The 18,516-nt window shown below is 40.0% G+C and overlaps 1 protein-coding gene across 1 annotated transcript; it reads left to right on the top strand.

The window, feature by feature from the left end:
• The first annotated feature begins 14,346 nt into the window (after positions 1–14,346).
• Positions 14,347–16,404, top strand: LOC136801968 (NADH dehydrogenase [ubiquinone] 1 beta subcomplex subunit 10-like). Its single transcript, XM_067058665.1, has 3 exons — positions 14,347–14,513; positions 15,013–15,163; positions 16,223–16,404. The coding sequence occupies exons 1-3, from the start codon at positions 14,397–14,399 to the stop codon at positions 16,324–16,326; spliced, it is 372 nt and encodes a 123-aa protein (XP_066914766.1). The 5' UTR covers positions 14,347–14,396; the 3' UTR covers positions 16,327–16,404.
• Positions 16,405–18,516: the final 2,112 nt, after the last annotated feature.

Here is an 18,516-nt window from a genome sequence, read left to right as displayed (position 1 = left end):
ATTTACTACAATCCGTGCCATAATATATTTGCACTTTTGGCTAATTTACCATTTTTCGAAAATTGAAGTTCGACGAGAATGTCAATTTTAGGCCCTCAACTTGATTTCATCGATTATTTTTCGATCTGGGAGGGGATTTATTGGTTTCTAGGCTATATTTCAAGCCCTACTGGACTATTTTTGAACTTTTGGATCCTCAGATCCTAAGGTCCTAAGTCTTAAGTCTAGCGTTAAAACTCAGAGTTAAAACTCTACCCTTCGAACCTACTTTAGAGCACTTACAAATCGATTGTGGTTTCAAAACACCCCGGTGAATTTCCCTTTTGTGCCAAGTATTTTGTCCTTGATTGTAGTCTATCTAAGAAATATCCCTTGTCTAAGGTCTAGAGTTGAAATATACACATACTCTGTATGAAGGAAATATTCCCCGACCCTATATCCCGTGGTTCTGAGCTCAAATATATCGGTATTATTAGCCCCGAGATTTAACGAGCTTGAATATTACATTACCTATCCGAAAAAATGTTCTCCTACCAAAAGTCTTTAAATCCTGTGTCAAAATAAAGAAACCACTAAAACCATTTCCGCCAACATAACCATCGTACCAGTCACTCACAATAACTATCATCAAAAAATAAAATTTGCTGATTTTGAAAGTATTGATGATGTTTTTGCCGATTCTGATGGTAGTGGTAATGTTTTGCTGATTCTGACGGATCCAGCATCACTACCATCCAGCATCACAATCATCCAGCATCATAATCATCCAGCACCACAACTATCCAGCATCACAACCATCTAGCATCACTACCCTCCAGCATCACAACCATTCAGCATCACAGCCACCCAGCATCACAGCCATCCAGGATCACAGCTATCCAGTATCACAGCAACCCAGCATCACTACCATCCAGCATAAATACCCTCCAGCATCACAACCATCCAGCATCACAGCCACCCAGGATCACAGCCACCCAGCATCACAGCCACCCAGCATCACAACCATCCAGCATCACAGCATCCAGCATCACAACCATTCAGCATCACAGCATCACAGCCATCCAGCATCACAGCCATCCAGCATCACAACCATCCAGCATCACAGCCATCCAGCATCACAGCCATCCAGCATCACACACCACCCAGCATCACACACCACCCAGCATCACAGCCACCCAGCATCACAACCATCCAGCACACTACCCTCCAGCATCACTACCCTCCAGCATCACAACCATCCAGCATCTCAGCTACCCAGGATCACAGCCAACCAGCATAACAGCCACCCAGCATCACAACCATCCAGCATCACAGCCATCCAGCATCACAACCATTTAAAATCACAGCCATCCAGCATCACAGCCATCCAGCATCACAACCATTCAGCATCACAGCCATCCAACATCACAGCCATTCAGCATCACAGCCATCCAACATCACAGCCATCCAGCATCACACACAACCCAGCATCACAGCCACCCAGCATCAAAACCATCCAGCATCACTATCATTCAGCTTCACAGCCACCCAGCATCACAGCCATCCAGCATCACAGCAACCCAGCATCAACACCATCCAGCATCAACACCATCCAGCATGAAAGCACCAGCATCACACCACACACACACCCACATCCAGCATCCACCCAGCATCACACAATCAGCATCACTACCATCCAGCATCACTACCATCCAGCATCCAGCATAACACAACCATTACTACAACTATCAGAATCATCAACCATCCACCATCAAAGTCACCAATAACCAGAACCATCATCCCCACCAACAGAATAACCAAAAGCATCATCCCCACCATCAGAATAATCAGAAGCATTTTCACCACTAACAAAATAACCAAAACTGTAATCTGCACAATCAGAATAAACTAAACCTCTGTGCTAAGTTTCGACGATAGCACCTAATTCTATTAAAATAAAATCAGAATCACCAGGTCAATCATACACCCCTGTCTCAGTAGCCCGGTGGGTCTTAAAAGTTCACCGGGGTAACTTTGAAATTAGAAATATCCACCGGGGTAGAGATTTCAGTCACTGGGTCAAGAAAATCAAGAAAATCGGAAAATTTCCTCATATCGGGCAAAATCAAAAGACCGAATGTTAAGTGGACTTCGTCCTAGGAGGTCAGTGAATTATGGACAATATCAATAGCTATGTTTATTGTATAATATCTTCTCTATGTAGTCGATAAATTAGTAACAATTCATAATCTATATCTATAGATTAATATAATCGGTAGTAAAGTATCTCTGTAAAGTAACTCTGTAAAGTAACTCTGTAAAATATCAATCAATTCGGTTTGTAGTAAAACTCAGTGAAGTATCAGTCAAAGTATTTACTTTGTATAATGTGACATCTCATAAGTCAGCTTTTTCCTTTACATACATGTCCTCTCTCTATTGATGTAAATCATAACTCATCCTGACGATGAGCTCAGAGTAAGCTTAACTAAGGCTCCAGTAAAGCGCTGTAAGCTTACAGCGTAAGCCCAGGCGGCTCTGTAGGCCTAAAAACCGGTTTTCTGGCAAAACTACTGTTCCCAGCCGGTTCTAAACCCTCTAAATCGCTTCAGCAGCATGAAAACATGCTAATTAGAGCCTTTGGAAGTAGCTCACTCGCTTATAAGGTCGCGTTTTTACGTTTTTTGCTTAAAAAAGCCTTAAAATCGCTTAAATAGAGCTTTTTAAGCGTTTTAAAGCTATTTTAGTGAAAATTCGTCGGTTCTGCCTCCTTCGCTGGACTTCAATGGGTCTAATCCATTGCAAGGGAGTGTCCCACGAGGTTTAGGACCATTGGGAACCAGCTCAGCCCTGTATGGAGCTCAGAATAAGCTTAACTAAGGCTCCAGTAAAGCGCTGTAAGCTTACAGCGTAAGCCCAGGCGTATCTGGAGGCCTAAAAACCCGTTTTCTGGCAAAACTACTGTTCCCAGCCGGTTCTAAACCCTCTAAATCGCTTCAGCAGCATGAAAACATGCTAATTAGAGCCTTTGGAAGTAGCTCACTCGCTTATAAGGTCGCGTTTTTACGTTTTTTGCTTAAAAAAGCCTTAAAATCGCTTAAATAGAGCTTTTTAAGCGTTTTAAAGCTATTTTAGTGAAAATTCGTCGGTTCTGCCCCCTTCGCTGGACTTCAATGGGTCTAATCCATTGCAAGGGAGTGTCCCACGAGGTTTAGGACCATTGGGAACCAGCTCAGCCCTGTATGGAGCTCAGAATAAGCTTAACTAAGGCTCCAGTAAAGCGCTGTAAGCTTACAGCGTAAGCCCAGGCGGCTCTGTAGGCCTAAAAACCAGGTTTTCTGGCAAAACAACTGTTCCCAGCCGGTTCTAAACCCTCTAAATCGCTTCAGCAGCATGAAAACATGCTAATTAGAGCCTTTGGAAGTAGCTCACTCGCTTATAAGGTCGCGTTTTTACGTTTTTTGCTTAAAAAAGCCTTAAAATCGCTTAAATAGAGCTTTTTAAGCGTTTTAAAGCTATTTTAGTGAAAATTCGTCGGTTCTGCCCCCTTCGCTGGACTTCAATGGGTCTAATCCATTGCAAGGGAGTGTCCCACGAGGTTTAGGACCATTGGGAACCAGCTCAGCCCTGTATGGAGCTCAGAATAAGCTTAACTAAGGCTCCAGTAAAGCGCTGTAAGCTTACAGCGTAAGCCCAGGCGGCTCTGTAGGCCTAAAAACCGGTTTTCTGGCAAAACTACTGTTCCCAGCCGGTTCTAAACCCTCTAAATCGCTTCAGCAGCATGAAAACATGCTAATTAGAGCCTTTGGAAGTAGCTCAGTGGCGTTGTGGGAAAATTTTTCTGAGGGGCCAAAGTCAATTTTTTTAAATGGCGCCCCCCCCTCCAATTTTTCAAAAGTGGTGTCCCCCCCACCCTCCTTTTTTAAAACTTTTTACCAAATTCATTTGCCTAGGCATAATGAGGAAGGAAATTTTTAGTGGAGAAAAGTAAATTATCTTTGATGAATGGAAAGGGGAAAAACAGGCCCCACCTGGTTGGGGCCGAATAGAAAATTTTTTTTAAATCAACTGCCAAGATACCCTAAACACTAAATAAAAATAGACAAATTTGACACTTGCTAGAGTGAAATGAAACTTAAAGAAACAATGTGTTATGCGAGCGAAGCGAGCGAAAAAATAGATGTTTTATTATGATTTCAATATTGTTGTCAGCAGATTGGTCTTGGGAGGCAGTTAGCTTTACACATTTAATAATGCTATATTGTACACAAAAAAAACTTGTAAATTAGCTAGATATCAAAGAAGTTACCAATTAACTGTATTGCGAGCGAAGCGAGCGAAAAAAATTGCAAGTATTTTAAAATTATCTCAGTAAAATTGGTCCTGGGCGCAATTTAAGGCGCTAAAGTATGATTTTTTAAGATTGGGGCGTTTAAAAAAATCTCTTTTTTTGGCGCCCCTTGCTCTTCGGCGCCCCTTCAAAAAAAGCTCCGCTGGGGGGGCCATGGCACCCCGGGCCCCCCTGCCACAACGCCACTGTTTGGAAGTAGCTCACTCGCTTATAAGGTCGCGTTTTTACATTTTTTGCTTAAAAAAGCCTTAAAATCGCTTAAATAGAGCTTTTTAAGCGTTTTAAAGCTATTTTAGTGAAAATTCGTCGGTTCTGCCCCCTTCGCTGGACTTCAATGGGTCTAATCCATTGCAAGGGAGTGTCCCACGAGGTTTAGGACCATTGGGAACCAGCTCAGCCCTGTATGGAGCTCAGAATAAGCTTAACTAAGGCTCCAGTAAAGCGCTGTAAGCTTACAGCGTAAGCCCAGGCGGCTCTGTAGGCCTAAAAACCGGTTTTCTGGCAAAACTACTGTTCCCAGCCGGTTCTAAACCCTCTAAATCGCTTCAGCAGCATGAAAACATGCTAATTAGAGCCTTTGGAAGTAGCTCACTCGCTTATAAGGTCGCGTTTTTACGTTTTTTGCTTAAAAAAGCCTTAAAATCGCTTAAATAGAGCTTTTTAAGCGTTTTAAAGCTATTTTAGTGAAAATTCGTCGGTTCTGCCCCCTTCGCTGGACTTCAATGGGTCTAATCCATTGCAAGGGAGTGTCCCACGAGGTTTAGGACCATTGGGAACCAGCTCAGCCCTGTATGGAGCTCAGAATAAGCTTAACTAAGGCTCCAGTAAAGCGCTGTAAGCTTACAGCGTAAGCCCAGGCGGCTCTGTAGGCCTAAAAACCGGTTTTCTGGCAAAACTACTGTTCCCAGCCGGTTCTAAACCCTCTAAATCGCTTCAGCACCATGAAAACATGCTAATTAGAGCCTTTGGAAGTAGCTCACTCGCTTATAAGGTCGCGTTTTTACGTTTTTTGCTTAAAAAAGCCTTAAAATCGCTTAAATAGAGCTTTTTAAGCGTTTTAAAGCTATTTTAGTGAAAATTCGTCGGTTCTGCCCCCTTCGCTGGACTTCAATGGGTCTAATCCATTGCAAGGGAGTGTCCCACGAGGTTTAGGACCATTGGGAACCAGCTCAGCCCTGTATGGAGCTCAGAATAAGCTTAACTAAGGCTCCAGTAAAGCGCTGTAAGCTTACAGCGTAAGCCCAGGCGGCTCTGTAGGCCTAAAAACCGGTTTTCTGGCAAAACTACTGTTCCCAGCCGGTTCTAAACCCTCTAAATCGCTTCAGCAGCATGAAAACATGCTAATTAGAGCCTTTGGAAGTAGCTCACTCGCTTATAAGGTCGCGTTTTTACGTTTTTTGCTTAAAAAAGCCTTAAAATCGCTTAAATAGAGCTTTTAAAGCGTTTTTAAGCTATTTTAGTGAAAATTCGTCGGTTCTGCCCCCTTCGCTGGACTTCAATGGGTCTAATCCATTGCAAGGGAGTGTCCCACGAGGTTTAGGACCATTGGGAACCAGCTCAGCCCTGTATGGAGCTCAGAATAAGCTTAACTAAGGCTCCAGTAAAGCGCTGTAAGCTTACAGCGTAAGCCCGGGCGGCTCTGTAGGCCTAAAAACCGGTTTTCTGGCAAAACTACTGTTCCCAGCCGGTTCTAAACCCTCTAAATCGCTTCAGCAGCATGAAAACATGCTAATTAGAGCCTTTGGAAGTAGCTCACTCGCTTATAAGGTCGCGTTTTTACGTTTTTTGCTTAAAAAAGCCTTAAAATCGCTTAAATAGAGCTTTTTAAGCGTTTTAAAGCTATTTTAGTGAAAATTCGTCGGTTCTGCCCCCTTCGCTGGACTTCAATGGGTCTAATCCATTGCAAGGAGTGTCCCACGAGGTTTAGGACCATTGGGAACCAGCTCAGCCCTGTATGGAGCTCAGAATAAGCTTAACTAAGGCTCCAGTAAAGCGCTGTAAGCTTACAGCGTAAGCCCAGGCGGCTCTGTAGGCCTAAAAACCGGTTTTCTGGCAAAACTACTGTTCCCAGCCGGTTCTAAACCCTCTAAATCGCTTCAGCAGCATGAAAACATGCTAATTAGAGCCTTTGGAAGTAGCTCACTCGCTTTATAGGTCGCGTTTTTACGTTTTTTGCTTAAAAAAGCCTTAAAATCGCTTAAATAGAGCTTTTTAAGCGTTTTAAAGCTATTTTAGTGAAAATTCGTCGGTTCTGCCCCTTCGCTGGACTTCAATGGGTCTAATCCATTGCAATAGAGTGTCCCACGAGGTTTAGGACCATTGGGAACCAGCTCAGCCCTGTATGGAGCTCAGAATAAGCTTAACTAAGGCTCCAGTAAAGCGCTGTAAGCTTACAGCGTAAGCCCAGGCGGCTCTGTAGGCCTAAAAACCGGTTTTCTGGCAAAACTACTGTTCCCAGCCGGTTCTAAACCCTCTAAATCGCTTCAGCAGCATGAAAACATGCTAATTAGAGCCTTTGGAAGTAGCTCACTCGCTTATAAGGTCGCGTTTTTACGTTTTTTGCTTAAAAAAGCCTTAAAATCGCTTAAATAGAGCTTTTTAAGCGTTTTAAAGCTATTTTAGTGAAAATTCGTCGGTTCTGCCCCCTTCGCTGGACTTCAATGGGTCTAATCCATTGCAAGGGAGTGTCCCACGAGGTTTAGGACCATTGGGAACCAGCTCAGCCCTGTATGGAGCTCAGAATAAGCTTAACTAAGGCTCCAGTAAACCTCTGGGCACTCCCTTGCAAGATAACATTAAGTCCAGCGAAGGGTAGAACGCGAATTTTCACTAAAATACTTTAAAACGCTTAAAAACGCTATTAAGCATTTAAGCTTTTTAAAAAAAAAACGTAAAAACCGACCTTATAAGCGAGTGAGCTACTTCCAAAGGCTCTAATTAGCATGTTTCATGCTGCTGAAGCGATTTAGAGGGTTTAGAACCGGCTGGGAACAGTAGTTTTGCCAGAAAACTGGTTTTTAGGCCTACAGAGCCGCCTGGGCTTACGCTGTAAGCTTACAGCGCTTTACTGGAGCCTTAGTTAAGCTTATTCTGAGCTCCATACAGGGCTGAGCTGGTTCCCAATGGTCCTAAACCTCGTGGGACACTCCCTTGCAATGGATTAGACCCATTGAAGTCCAGCGAAGGGGCAGAACAACGAATGTCACTAAAATAGCTTTAAAAAAACGCTTAAAAAGCTCTATTTAAGCGATTTTAAGGCTTTTTTAAGCAAAAAACGTAAAAACGCGACCTTATAAGCGATGACTACTTCCAAAGGCTCTAACTAGCATTTTCATGGCTGAAGCGATTAAAAATGTTGAGAACCGTTTGGAACAGTAGTTTTGCCAGAAAACCGGTTTTTAGGCCTACAGAGCCGCCTGGGCTTACGCTGTAAGCTTACAGCGCTTTACTGGAGCCTTAGTTAAGCTTATTCTGAGCTCCATACAGGGCTGAGCTGGTTCCCAATGGTCCTAAACTTCGTGGGACACTCCCTTGCAATGGATTAGACCCATTGAAGTCCAGCGAAGGGGGCAGAACCGACGAATTTTCACTAAAATACTTAAAACGCTTAAAAAGCTCTATTTAAGCGATTTTAAGGCTTTTTTAAGCAAAAAACGTAAAAACGCGACCTTATAAGCGAGTGAGCTACTTCCAAAGGCTCTAATTAGCATGTTTTCATGCTGCTGAAGCGATTTAGAGGGTTTAGAACCGGCTGGGCACAGTAGTTTTCAGAAAACCGGGTTTAGGCCTACAGAACCGCCTGGGCAGTTTGCCGAAAAAAAAATTTTTTCGGTCTGGGAACGGAATGTGCCGGAAATCGTCGTTTTTTCACATTTCCGTAATTTTTCAACTTATTAATTGTTTCTTTACAGAAAAATGTTCTTTATGATGCTGCCCAAAACTTAGCACGTTTGATTTCCAAAAAAATCATCCTTTGAAAACTCCTAAAAATCGCCGGAACAGCCCGCTAAAAACGGTTGCCTTCATTTTTTCACTTTACTCGACAGTTTTGATTTTTGCACAATGATGTAAAATGGCAATGCCCAAAGTGACAGAGCCCAATTTCGAAAAAGAATTTTTCCGGCCGCTAGGAATGTCCTGAAAAAACGGTTTTTGAGATTTTCTCGAGATTTTCTCATTAGTTTTTTGCGATTTTTGCACAGATGCATTAGTATCCGAAGGGTCGAAAACCTTTGTCGAAAAAATTTTTTTCCGGTCTGTAGAACCGGAATGTGCCGGAAATCGTCGTTTTTTTCACATTCCTCACATTTTTTCAACTTATTATTGTTTCTTTACAGAAAAATGTTTTTATGATGAGCCAAATTAGAATTGTGATTTCCAAAAACATCATTTTGAATCCTTCCTTAAAAATCGCCCGGAACAGGGCGAAACCGGCGTAAACGGTTTTCTCTTTTTTCAACTTACTCGACAGATTTTCATGATTTTCGCACCATGTAATGGCATCCCAAAATAACCTACTGCCATAAATTCTAATTATTGTTTTATAAATAGGTAGTCCATTAAGTATTACTTGTTTTTCCCCTTCAGCAAACAATTTTCAATGTTGCAAAACGTTCGGCATTTACCACTTTGCGTCTACCTGTGTCCACAGTTTATATCCGCTGGAAAGCTAAGATCACAGGCTTTATTTGTAAACCAGCACGCTTTAGCATACAAGAAAAAAAGTTCGAAGGGTTCAAAGTTCACAGAAAAATGAAACATTTGGTTTGACGTCAACGAAAGTTGCATGACTTCTGGAGTCGCTATCTTAAAGTAAAGTAGGGGGCGACCCACACGGCATGGTCCGAACAACATGTTCGGGCCACGCGTATTATTTCCTAAAGAACGGTCCGAACATGGCCCGCGCAGACTTGAACATGTTCTGACCAGCTTCTTCGGAAAGTTTCTACAATGACGATCCTATGTGTAACATGTTCGGGTTGATGTGGTTTTATTTTTTTGTGGTCCAAACACATGGCCCGAACATGCCAACTCCTTGGCCCTGACAAGATACCATCCCGATTTCTAAAAGAATTTGCTCACACCAGCATTGACATTGTTTGTAACTCTTACCCAGAGATCTGCCATCTCATAGATCAGCCCCCCTATTTTTTGGGGGGGGCTAAGAAATATTTTGCCTTAAGAGCCTGGGGCAAAATTACAAAATATTTGGGGGGACAGATTGTTGGGGGGGGGACCTAGATGATCGACTGTGACTCTGGGGCTGTCAGCTAATCAAAAGATCTTATCTACTATTAAATCAATATAAAAAGCAAAGATTGTAAAGATAAATATTAACAAGTAAATTGAGTTTTTATTTCAGTACTGTACTCGCATTATTTTTTTATGACTTCTCTACAGGGGCGAGAGAACAAAAATGTTTTTGTTTTTTCCCCAAGTGTTCAAGGGGACCTAGCACAAGGCGATTTTTTGGGGGGAGCTAAATTATTGGGGGGACCTTACTTTGTTGGGGGGACCTAGAAATCTGGCTGAAGCTATGCATCTGATTGGCATCATGCATTTATTGTACCAGTCTATAAAGGGAGTAACAAAGTAAGAAGTTCACCTGAGAGCTATCGTCCAATATCGCTTACATCAATCTGTTACAAAGTAATGGAGCATATTATCTACAGTAGTATCACGAAACACCTAAACAAGAACAACATCCTATCTGACGAGCAACACGGTTTCCGAAACAACAGATCTTGTGAATCGCAACTCCTTATCACAGTCAACAACTTTGCATAGGTTAATGATAAACACAAATTGGACTCAATTTGTTAGACTTTTCAAAAGCCTTTGATAAATCACCACTACAAACTTGGTCCTCAAGCTCAAGCATTATGGAATCAAAGGGATTGCTGAAATGGATTGTTTCATTTCTCAAAGATAGAACACAGCAAGTTGTCCTAAACGGATCATTTTCTCAATCAGCTGATGTTCTGTGTGGCGTACCCGGGAAACTGTTCTGGGCCCTTCTTTTTCTAATTTATGTAAAAACAGCAGCTCTCCTACAGTCGTTACGAGATTATTGCAGATGACGCATACTTGATAGATGTATATCAATTTCAGATATGTACCATCTCCAAGAAGATCTTGATAAACTGCAAACTTGGGAACGAAACTGGGACATGGAATTACACCCCCAAAAGTGTAAATTGTTATCAATCACAAACAAACTGAAGCCCCCCGGGGGGGTTCTAGGTTTGCGAGGTGACGGGTATGTCCGAGCCGAAAATCTAGAAATCGACCCTTTGAGAGACAAAATTTTGGTGATTTTGGGACCCTTTGAGAGACTTTTTCCTAAATTTTGTCCATTTTTTTCCAAATTTTGGTTTGATTTTACCAAATTTGGTCAAAATTTTTGGAAATGTGACCCTTTGAGAAAGAATTTTTGATTTTCGTGATTTGGGACCCTTTCAGAGATAACTTTTAATTTGTACCCTTGAGACTTTTGAGGAATGAGAAAGGTACCCTTATGGCCCACATACCGCACCCTTTGCCAAGTACCCCCCCCCCAGGTGAGCCCATTCAACTCGTACACATCACGGTGAGGAGCTGAATCCGTCGATCGGCAAAGTATCTTGGTCTTCATCCACAAAGTTGAGGTGGACAAGCACTTCTCAATATGTCCAAGCTCACCAGAAAGATGTTTCTTACCGAACTTCGCGTTGTTAAGAAAGCAAAATTCAAGCTTACAAGAGTATGTTTGCCATGATAATGTACGCATCTGTGTATGGACCACCGGTCCATTCCAACTCTGGTCTGCGAGAGGAGCTGAATCAGTCCAAAGAAAAGCAGCTGGTTTTGGAAATAGGATGCCCTACGTCCAGCCCTACAGCCCAACAACAATTTCCAACAAAAATTAGGAGAATTTTGCTTACTCAAACTCATTGTTCCCACTGTGCCAAATATTGGAATAATTACCAAACTATAACAAAGACTCATTTAAAACAAATTGTCGAAGAGTTGTTGAAAAATAAACTTTGATTGTATAATGCTAAAAAATAATATTTAATTTCTAATAAGTTCATAATGAGATACTTATAATACTTATAGTATTTTCTCATTACCCATTACTTCACAACTGACCTACTTTAGCCTTCAATCCACCAATCTCAAAATAATCTTATAACTTTAATCTCTTAGTCTTAAGTCTTACACTTTCCAAGCTTCGGCACACTTATCACCCCCTTTTCTTGTTAGCCCCTTGACTTTTGATATTTATTGATATTTATGAATAAAATTATTTTATTAAACAATCTTGTATTTTATATGTAGCGAAAATGGGCCTACGGGCCTAATGTTACTTAAATATATAGATATATATAGATAGATAGATAGATAGACAGTTTACTGCACCTCCATCCCCAAACCCCTAGAGATACAGCATGTTTTCTTACACAACATCAAGTTACTCCCTTTCTAGCCACTAAAGCTTCTTTGTGTTTTTTTATGCTGTTTCCTTAGCTAATCGCAAGGTATCATTCAAGGCTAGTTGTTTTAATGTTTGACTAAGTTCGGTTGTCGAACTTTAATCAAATACTCACATCTCAATATGCAAAGTTCAATTAAGAAATCGAATTTAATGAGGTTTTAAAAAGGACCTTTAATGAACAAGCCACCTCAAAAGAAGAACAACGTTTGTATCGGATGCACGTTAATTGGTTCATTATGTTGTTCATTTCGATTTTACTTATTGTCTTTGGATCTTCAACTGATTTAGGTAACTCTCACCCTTGTTGTTTCAATTACATCCTGTATAGATGACTGATGTTGTTATTTCTGAAACCTTTCTGACTAACTGCCAGGGGGTTTGTACTAAAATTTTGTAACGATGGTAATTTGGTAATGATTAGAATATGATGGAGCCTTGATTTTGTCCTTAAAGAGATGGAGCTGTCTTTGAAGGAAAGAAAGGATTGCATGATTTGGTTCCCAAAAAACCATTTTATATAGGGCACCTTGCAGTTTTTACACTAGGCTCGGATACAGCCAAATTGAAAAGTGGTCAACCAAAACACAAAATCAAAAATCTTACAAACAAAATAAGTAACTGTGATTTTTTTTTTAAATAACCCTTAAATTTTCAATTCCAACTTTTAAATCACCAGTCGCACTTTAGACTCTGAATCGGTGATATCGAGCACAACTTGAGTTGTCATGAAGGACAAGTGTTAAAAATAAGCCTTTTTGAAAAAAAAATGATTAAAAATGAAATGTGTTTTAAAACAAGTACATACCCTGTTAGTTTTAATAGGTTTATTCATTTTGAAATAAAAAAAAAAGTACTGCAAGCAGAAACTTTTCAATATGAATTCCTTCCGTGACAATTTCAAGACAAAAATTTTTTCACCGTTTTGTGCAAGTGCACTATTTTTATATTATTGCAATTCTAACTTTGGTACCCCTAACAAAAATGAAATTACTTCCACACCTCCCTTCATATTCACTTACAGGTCTGAAATTATTGGCCTTCCGTGACATTTTCCCTTGTCCTTCCGTACGGATTAAAAATATCTGTTATTTTTAGAATCTTGGACATCATGGGTCTCCATTGCACCTACAAGTTTAGGGACCAGGGCCCAGCTCAACCCTGTATGAGCTCAGATAAGCTTAACTAAGGCTCAGTACAGCGCTGTAAGCTACAGCGTAGCCCAGGTGGCTCTGGCGGCCGCCCGTTTTCGGCAAATACTTTCCAGCGGTTCTAAACCCTCTAAATCGCTTCAGCACCATGGAAATATGCTAATTAGAGCCTTTGGAAGTAGCTCACTTGCTTATAAGGTCGCGTTTTTACGTTTTTTGCTTAAAAAAGCTTTAAAATCGCTTAAATAGAGCTTTTAAAACGTTTTTAGGCTATTTTAGTGAAAATTCGTCGGTTCTGCCTCCTTCGCTGGACTTCAATGGGTCTAATCCATTGCAAGGGAGTGTCCCACGAGGTTTAGGACCATTGGGAACCAGCTCAGCCCTGTATGTAGCTCAGAATAAGCTTAACTAAAGCTCCAGTAAAGCGCTGTAAGCTTACAGCGTAAGCCCAGGCGGCTCTGGAGGCCTAAAAACCGGTTTTCTGGCAAAACTACTGTTCCCAGCCGGTTCTAAACCCTCTAAATCGCTTCAGCACCATGGAAATGTGCTAATTAGAGCCTTTGGAAGTAGCTCACTCGCTTGTAAGGTCGCGTTTTTACGTTTTTTGCTTAAAAACGCTTAAATCTTCCTATAAAATTTCCTAATTCTTATCACCATTATGGTTGAATGACAATCAAAATACCGTTCCAAGGTTTTGAATGAACTGAATAGTCAAGCTGGTATATGATTCATTGGATATGATGTGTACCCTAGTTTCAGTCCCATTTCTTACGCTATTGTGATTTTGAAAATAGGAATTTTTCCTTCCGTGACGGTGTCCCCCATGACCTGCCTTTCTCAGTTGCAAAGGCCTGTCCATTGAATTAATTTTTTGACTCCGTTCTTTTTTCAATGCAGCATTTCTTCTGGTGTATTTTGTTTTAAATTCTTAAATTCACAGGAAGTGCCAGCCTACTTTTGTCTTTTTTAATGTCTTTGCTGCGTTCCTTCCGTGACAGAACCTTCAAGTTCAATTATTCAACGAGGAAACTTTTATGAAATTATTTTTTTGGAAGTGTAGACTTAAAGGCTTAATTCAGGACTAACTATTTTCATTAAGTTTACCATTTTTCAAAAATAGACCAAAAAAGGCTCTGATTTCCTTCCGTGACAGAAACGGGACTTTTCAATTTGGCCCGATAGTTGTAGTATTTGAGTATTTGCTTTAAACTATTTACATCATTTTATTTTAAGTCAAGAGGGTTGTCAACGCTAGGCTAACGCATTCGGTTGCACCCTTGTGAAAACGACATGTACAAGTTTGGTTTTGCTTCTGCATCCTATTTTCACTTTCACACAGGTGCTTTGTTTTGCATGCAGATTTTCAAAGCTTATCTGATGTCGTAAAAATTCTTTACAAACCTTTAATTTTTCAGTGCACTAAAAGGAATAATAAAAAAAGATGCCAAAAGATCAAGAAGTCAAGCCGAAACCTGCTCCACCAACAAGATATGGTCCAACCTTTGATGAAATTGAAAGGAGAGATCCTGTCCAATGGCATGCTGCACATTTAGCATGGGTAGGTTGACCACTTTAATAATTTTGATAATTTTGGGAAATTGTGCTTTATTGATTGGTCCAGTCACTATTTGTCGAATAAAGATTCTCGTTAAAAATAATTGTGTTAACGTTAAGGAAATTAAAGCATTCTCATAATATGTGGATTGAAAATTTTAGTATTTATCTTATTCATACTGCAGTTTTTGGTTGAAAGTTGTCCCTGACAATATTTGGAATTGACACTTACACGTTTTTTTTATATAAGAACATAAGACTTCGATGAGCAAAATATTAAGAACATGTTATTAAGACTTTGCGGACTCTAATCTAAAACACTTGATCTCTTTGGAAAATAGACATAAACAGTCTGGTGAAAATAAGAACATTATTTGACGAGAAATTTTTAGGCTTCAAACTCAAAGCTAAGAACATCAGAAGGCTTCAAAAGCTTTGGATTTTCTTATAAAAAACACTTATTCGTAAAAAGTATTCATTCAGTCCATTCTTTTGTTTGTTAGACGAAAGAACGTGTGGTGCAACAAGAAATGGTGAAGATTTATCGTGAAAGAATGGCCGATTGTTACGCACGAGAGAAAGAAAATTTCCCTCAACTTTGTCGAAAACAAATCATGGACTACTGGAAATCATTCAACGACTGGAAAAAGAAAGGTAATTTTTTTCTAATGCGAATCACACGAGAAAGCCCGTTGTCACTGTTAAGCCAGTAAACGGGGGGAGTTGGAAAAATCTGCAAACTTTAATAAACCCCCTCCCCCGGCTTATTATCAGGGGGTTGCAAATTGGACCTCTGAATACCCCAAAAATAAGGTATAGACTTAATGCTGGCTATTAGAGCAAAATTAGAGACTCTTCAAGACTCTTCTTTTAACAGCTGAAAGTATTTCCAAAAATTTATGTACGGGTAGGGGTCCTAAAAAGTCTGGATGGTGACCCTAGTAAGGTTTGATTGGTGACCCTAACAAGGTCTGGGGGGTTGGGAAAAAATCAAACAATCAACAAGTGGGGAGGCTTTTATTAGGCACCTGAAAGTACTTATCCTTATTCAACCATTTGAAGCTTAAAGTATCTTTTCTCGAGCCTCCTATTTTTCTCGTAAGAATTCTGTCCCGGAATATTTTGAGAATCAACTTGCTTATGCGCCTCTCAGCTCTAGTTTAGACGGCCCACTTTTCACCCTGCCTATTCCAATTGCGAATTGAAGTTGGCAGAGAGTTGGCTGTCTAAAGTCCCTCTTTAGACGTCAATGCAATGTCTTTTTTCAACCTTTTTCAAGCAAAGATTTTAAAAGCCAAATTAGTGCCCACTTTTTGCCTACTCTAACAATTAGAATAGGCAGAGCAGAAAGTCGACCGTCTAAACTAGAACTCAACTCATTCGCTAAAAGCTTCATGGGAGGGGATTGGGGTCGAGTTTACTGGTATTGGATGATACCTGAAGGCGTTGCATTGGCATGCACTCGTTCATTACTGACTTCATTCTATCCTGTAAACTGGAACTACTTGAAAGGGTTTAGCTCTGGTTTAGACGCTCCACTTTCTTCACTCATTTTGATTCTTTATTAACTGACGTGGGCAGAAAGTTGGCCTTCTACAGTCAATGCGTTGTACTCTCTTTTGACGTCAATGCATTTTTTTTCCTTCAAGTTTTTTTTCCGCAGGGCAGAAAGTCGGTCGTCTAAATCATTTTCATTTTCTTTTTCATTCACAGAATGGGGAACCACAGAAGAAGGGTCCGTTTATCGATTCCGAGTACCAATCGAAGAATATTATCGAGAAGTCGAACAAATGTATGAGGATAAAGCCTCTTCATAATCTTCAATACTTTTTAAGAATATTTTTTTTTGTAAAAAGAAATTGCTTGTTTATATAGAAATATTTCCATTTCGATGACTTCATTTGTATCTTCTGTCTTGTATTCGTCGTTATCTTTTTTGGACCTACCCCGGTGGGGTAGAGGTCCTATAAATTAACCGATGTCCGTCCGTTCGTTCGTTCGTCTGTTCGTTCGTCCGTCTGTTACCAGCTTTTCTCAGGATTGGCTCATTAGTTTTTTTTGATTTTTGGCACAATGATGCAAAATGGTAATGCCCAAAATGTGACGGAGCCCGATTTTCGAAAAAAATTTGTTTCCGGCCGAAAATGCCGGAAATATGCCGGAAAAACCGGTTTTTTGGCATTTTCTCAAGATTTCATCATTAGTTTTTTCTGATTTTTTGCACAAAGATGCGTATTGCAATGCCCAAAACTTGGCCGAGTCCCGATTTTTGAGAAAAATTTTTTCCGGTCGAAAATGCCGGAAATATGCCGGAAATCGTCATTTTTGCAGATTTTCATCGGACTTTTTCCTTCTATTTCGTTGTTTTTTCACACAAAAACATTATTAATAGCAATGCCCACCATGAAGCATGGTTCAATCGTCAATAGAACTGAGTTTTGAAGCCGGGACTTTCTAAAAATCGCCGGTGCAGCCCCGTTTTCGCCGGTAAAACGGTATTTTCTTGATTTTCTCGAGCTGTACTTTATATTTTTTATGAAATTTTGCACACTGATGGCAAAATGATAATACCTAAAATGTGACGGAGCCCGATTTTGGGAAAAAAAATTTTCCGGTCGAAAATGCCGGAAATATGCCGGAAATCGTCATTTTTGCAGATTTTCATCGGACTTTTTCCTTCTATTTCGTTGTTTTTTCACACAAAAACATTATTAATAGCAATGCCCACCATGAAGCATGGTTCAATCGTCAATAGAACTGAGTTTTGAAGCCGGGACTTTCTAAAAATCGCCGGTGCAGCCCATTTTCGCCGGTAAAACGGTATTTCTTGATTTTCTCGAGCTGTACTTTATATTTTTTTATGAAATTTTGCACACTGATGCAAAATGATAATACCTAAAATGTGACGGAGCCCGATTTTGGGAAAAAAAATTTTCCGGTCGGAAATATGCCGGAAATCGTCATTTTTGCAGATTTTCATCGGACTTTTTCCTTCTATTTCGTTGTTTTTTCACACAAAAACATTATTAATAGCAATGCCCACCATGAAGCATGGTTCAATCGTCAATAGAACTGAGTTTTGAAGCCGGAACTTTCTAAAAATCGCCGGTGCAGCCCATTTTCGCCGGAAAAACGGTATTTCTTGATTTTCTCGAGCTGTACTTTATATTTTTCTATGAAATTTTGCACACTGATGCAAAATGATAATACCTAAAATGTGACGGAGCCCGATTTTGGAAAAAAAAATTTTGCCGGAAAAACAGGTTTTTTGGCATTTTCTCGAGATTTTATCATTAGTTTTTTCTAATTTTTTGCTCAAAGATGCGTATTAACAATGCCCAAAACATGGTCTAGTCCGATTTTTGAGAACAAATTTTTTCCGGCCGAAAATACCGGAAATATGCCGGAAAAATGTTTATTTGGCATTTTCTTGAGATTTTATCATTAGTTTTTTCTGATTTTTTGCTCAAGATTTTCTCGAGATTTTATCATTAGTTTTTGCTGATTTTTTGCTCAAAGATGCGTATTAACAATGCCCAAATCATTGCCGAGTCCGATTTTTGAGAAAAAGATTTTTCCGGCCGAAAATGCCGGAAATATGCCGGAAATCGCCGTTTTTGCAGATTTGAATTGGGCTTTTTCCATACATTTCTTTGTTTTTTCACTTAAAAAAATTATTGATAACAATGCCACCATCAAGCATGATTCAATTGTCAATAAAACTTTTGCAATTTTGCAACCGGAACTTTCTATTTCTTTTTCCCCTAAACCCCTCCCCCCCCCATCAACAATCAATGATGACATTTAATGCATTTTCGCTAAGCGCTATATTTTCTTAATGATTGTTTTTCTCCTTATTGCTATCTAAGTTTCATCATCAGGTAGGTCCATTCAGCATGTTGCTTGTTTGCATTGAATTGAAGTAATCGCAATCTCTGGGTCCAGCAAAATCATGAATTAAATGATAAAATTGCTCTACTTTATTCAAAAAGGTTTTGCTCAGGTTT

Source organism: Clytia hemisphaerica, unplaced genomic scaffold, assembly GCF_902728285.1.
Source record: "Clytia hemisphaerica strain Z4C2 unplaced genomic scaffold, Clytia hemisphaerica genome assembly, whole genome shotgun sequence".
In the NCBI taxonomy this organism is placed as follows: Eukaryota; Metazoa; Cnidaria; class Hydrozoa; order Leptothecata; family Clytiidae; genus Clytia; species Clytia hemisphaerica.
The sequence above is the reverse complement of the archived record's forward strand: the minus strand, read 5'-3'. Positions and strand labels throughout refer to the sequence as shown.

Coding starts and splice junctions, on each gene's coding strand:
- LOC136801968 (XM_067058665.1), top strand. CDS start 14,397: ATGCCAAAAGATCAAGAAGTCAAGCCGAAACCTGCTCCACCAACAAGA. Junction 14,514..15,012: donor ATGCTGCACATTTAGCATGG/GTAGGTTGACCA, acceptor TTTGTTTGTTAG/ACGAAAGAACGTGTGGTGCA. Junction 15,164..16,222: donor CAACGACTGGAAAAAGAAAG/GTAATTTTTTTC, acceptor TTTCATTCACAG/AATGGGGAACCACAGAAGAA.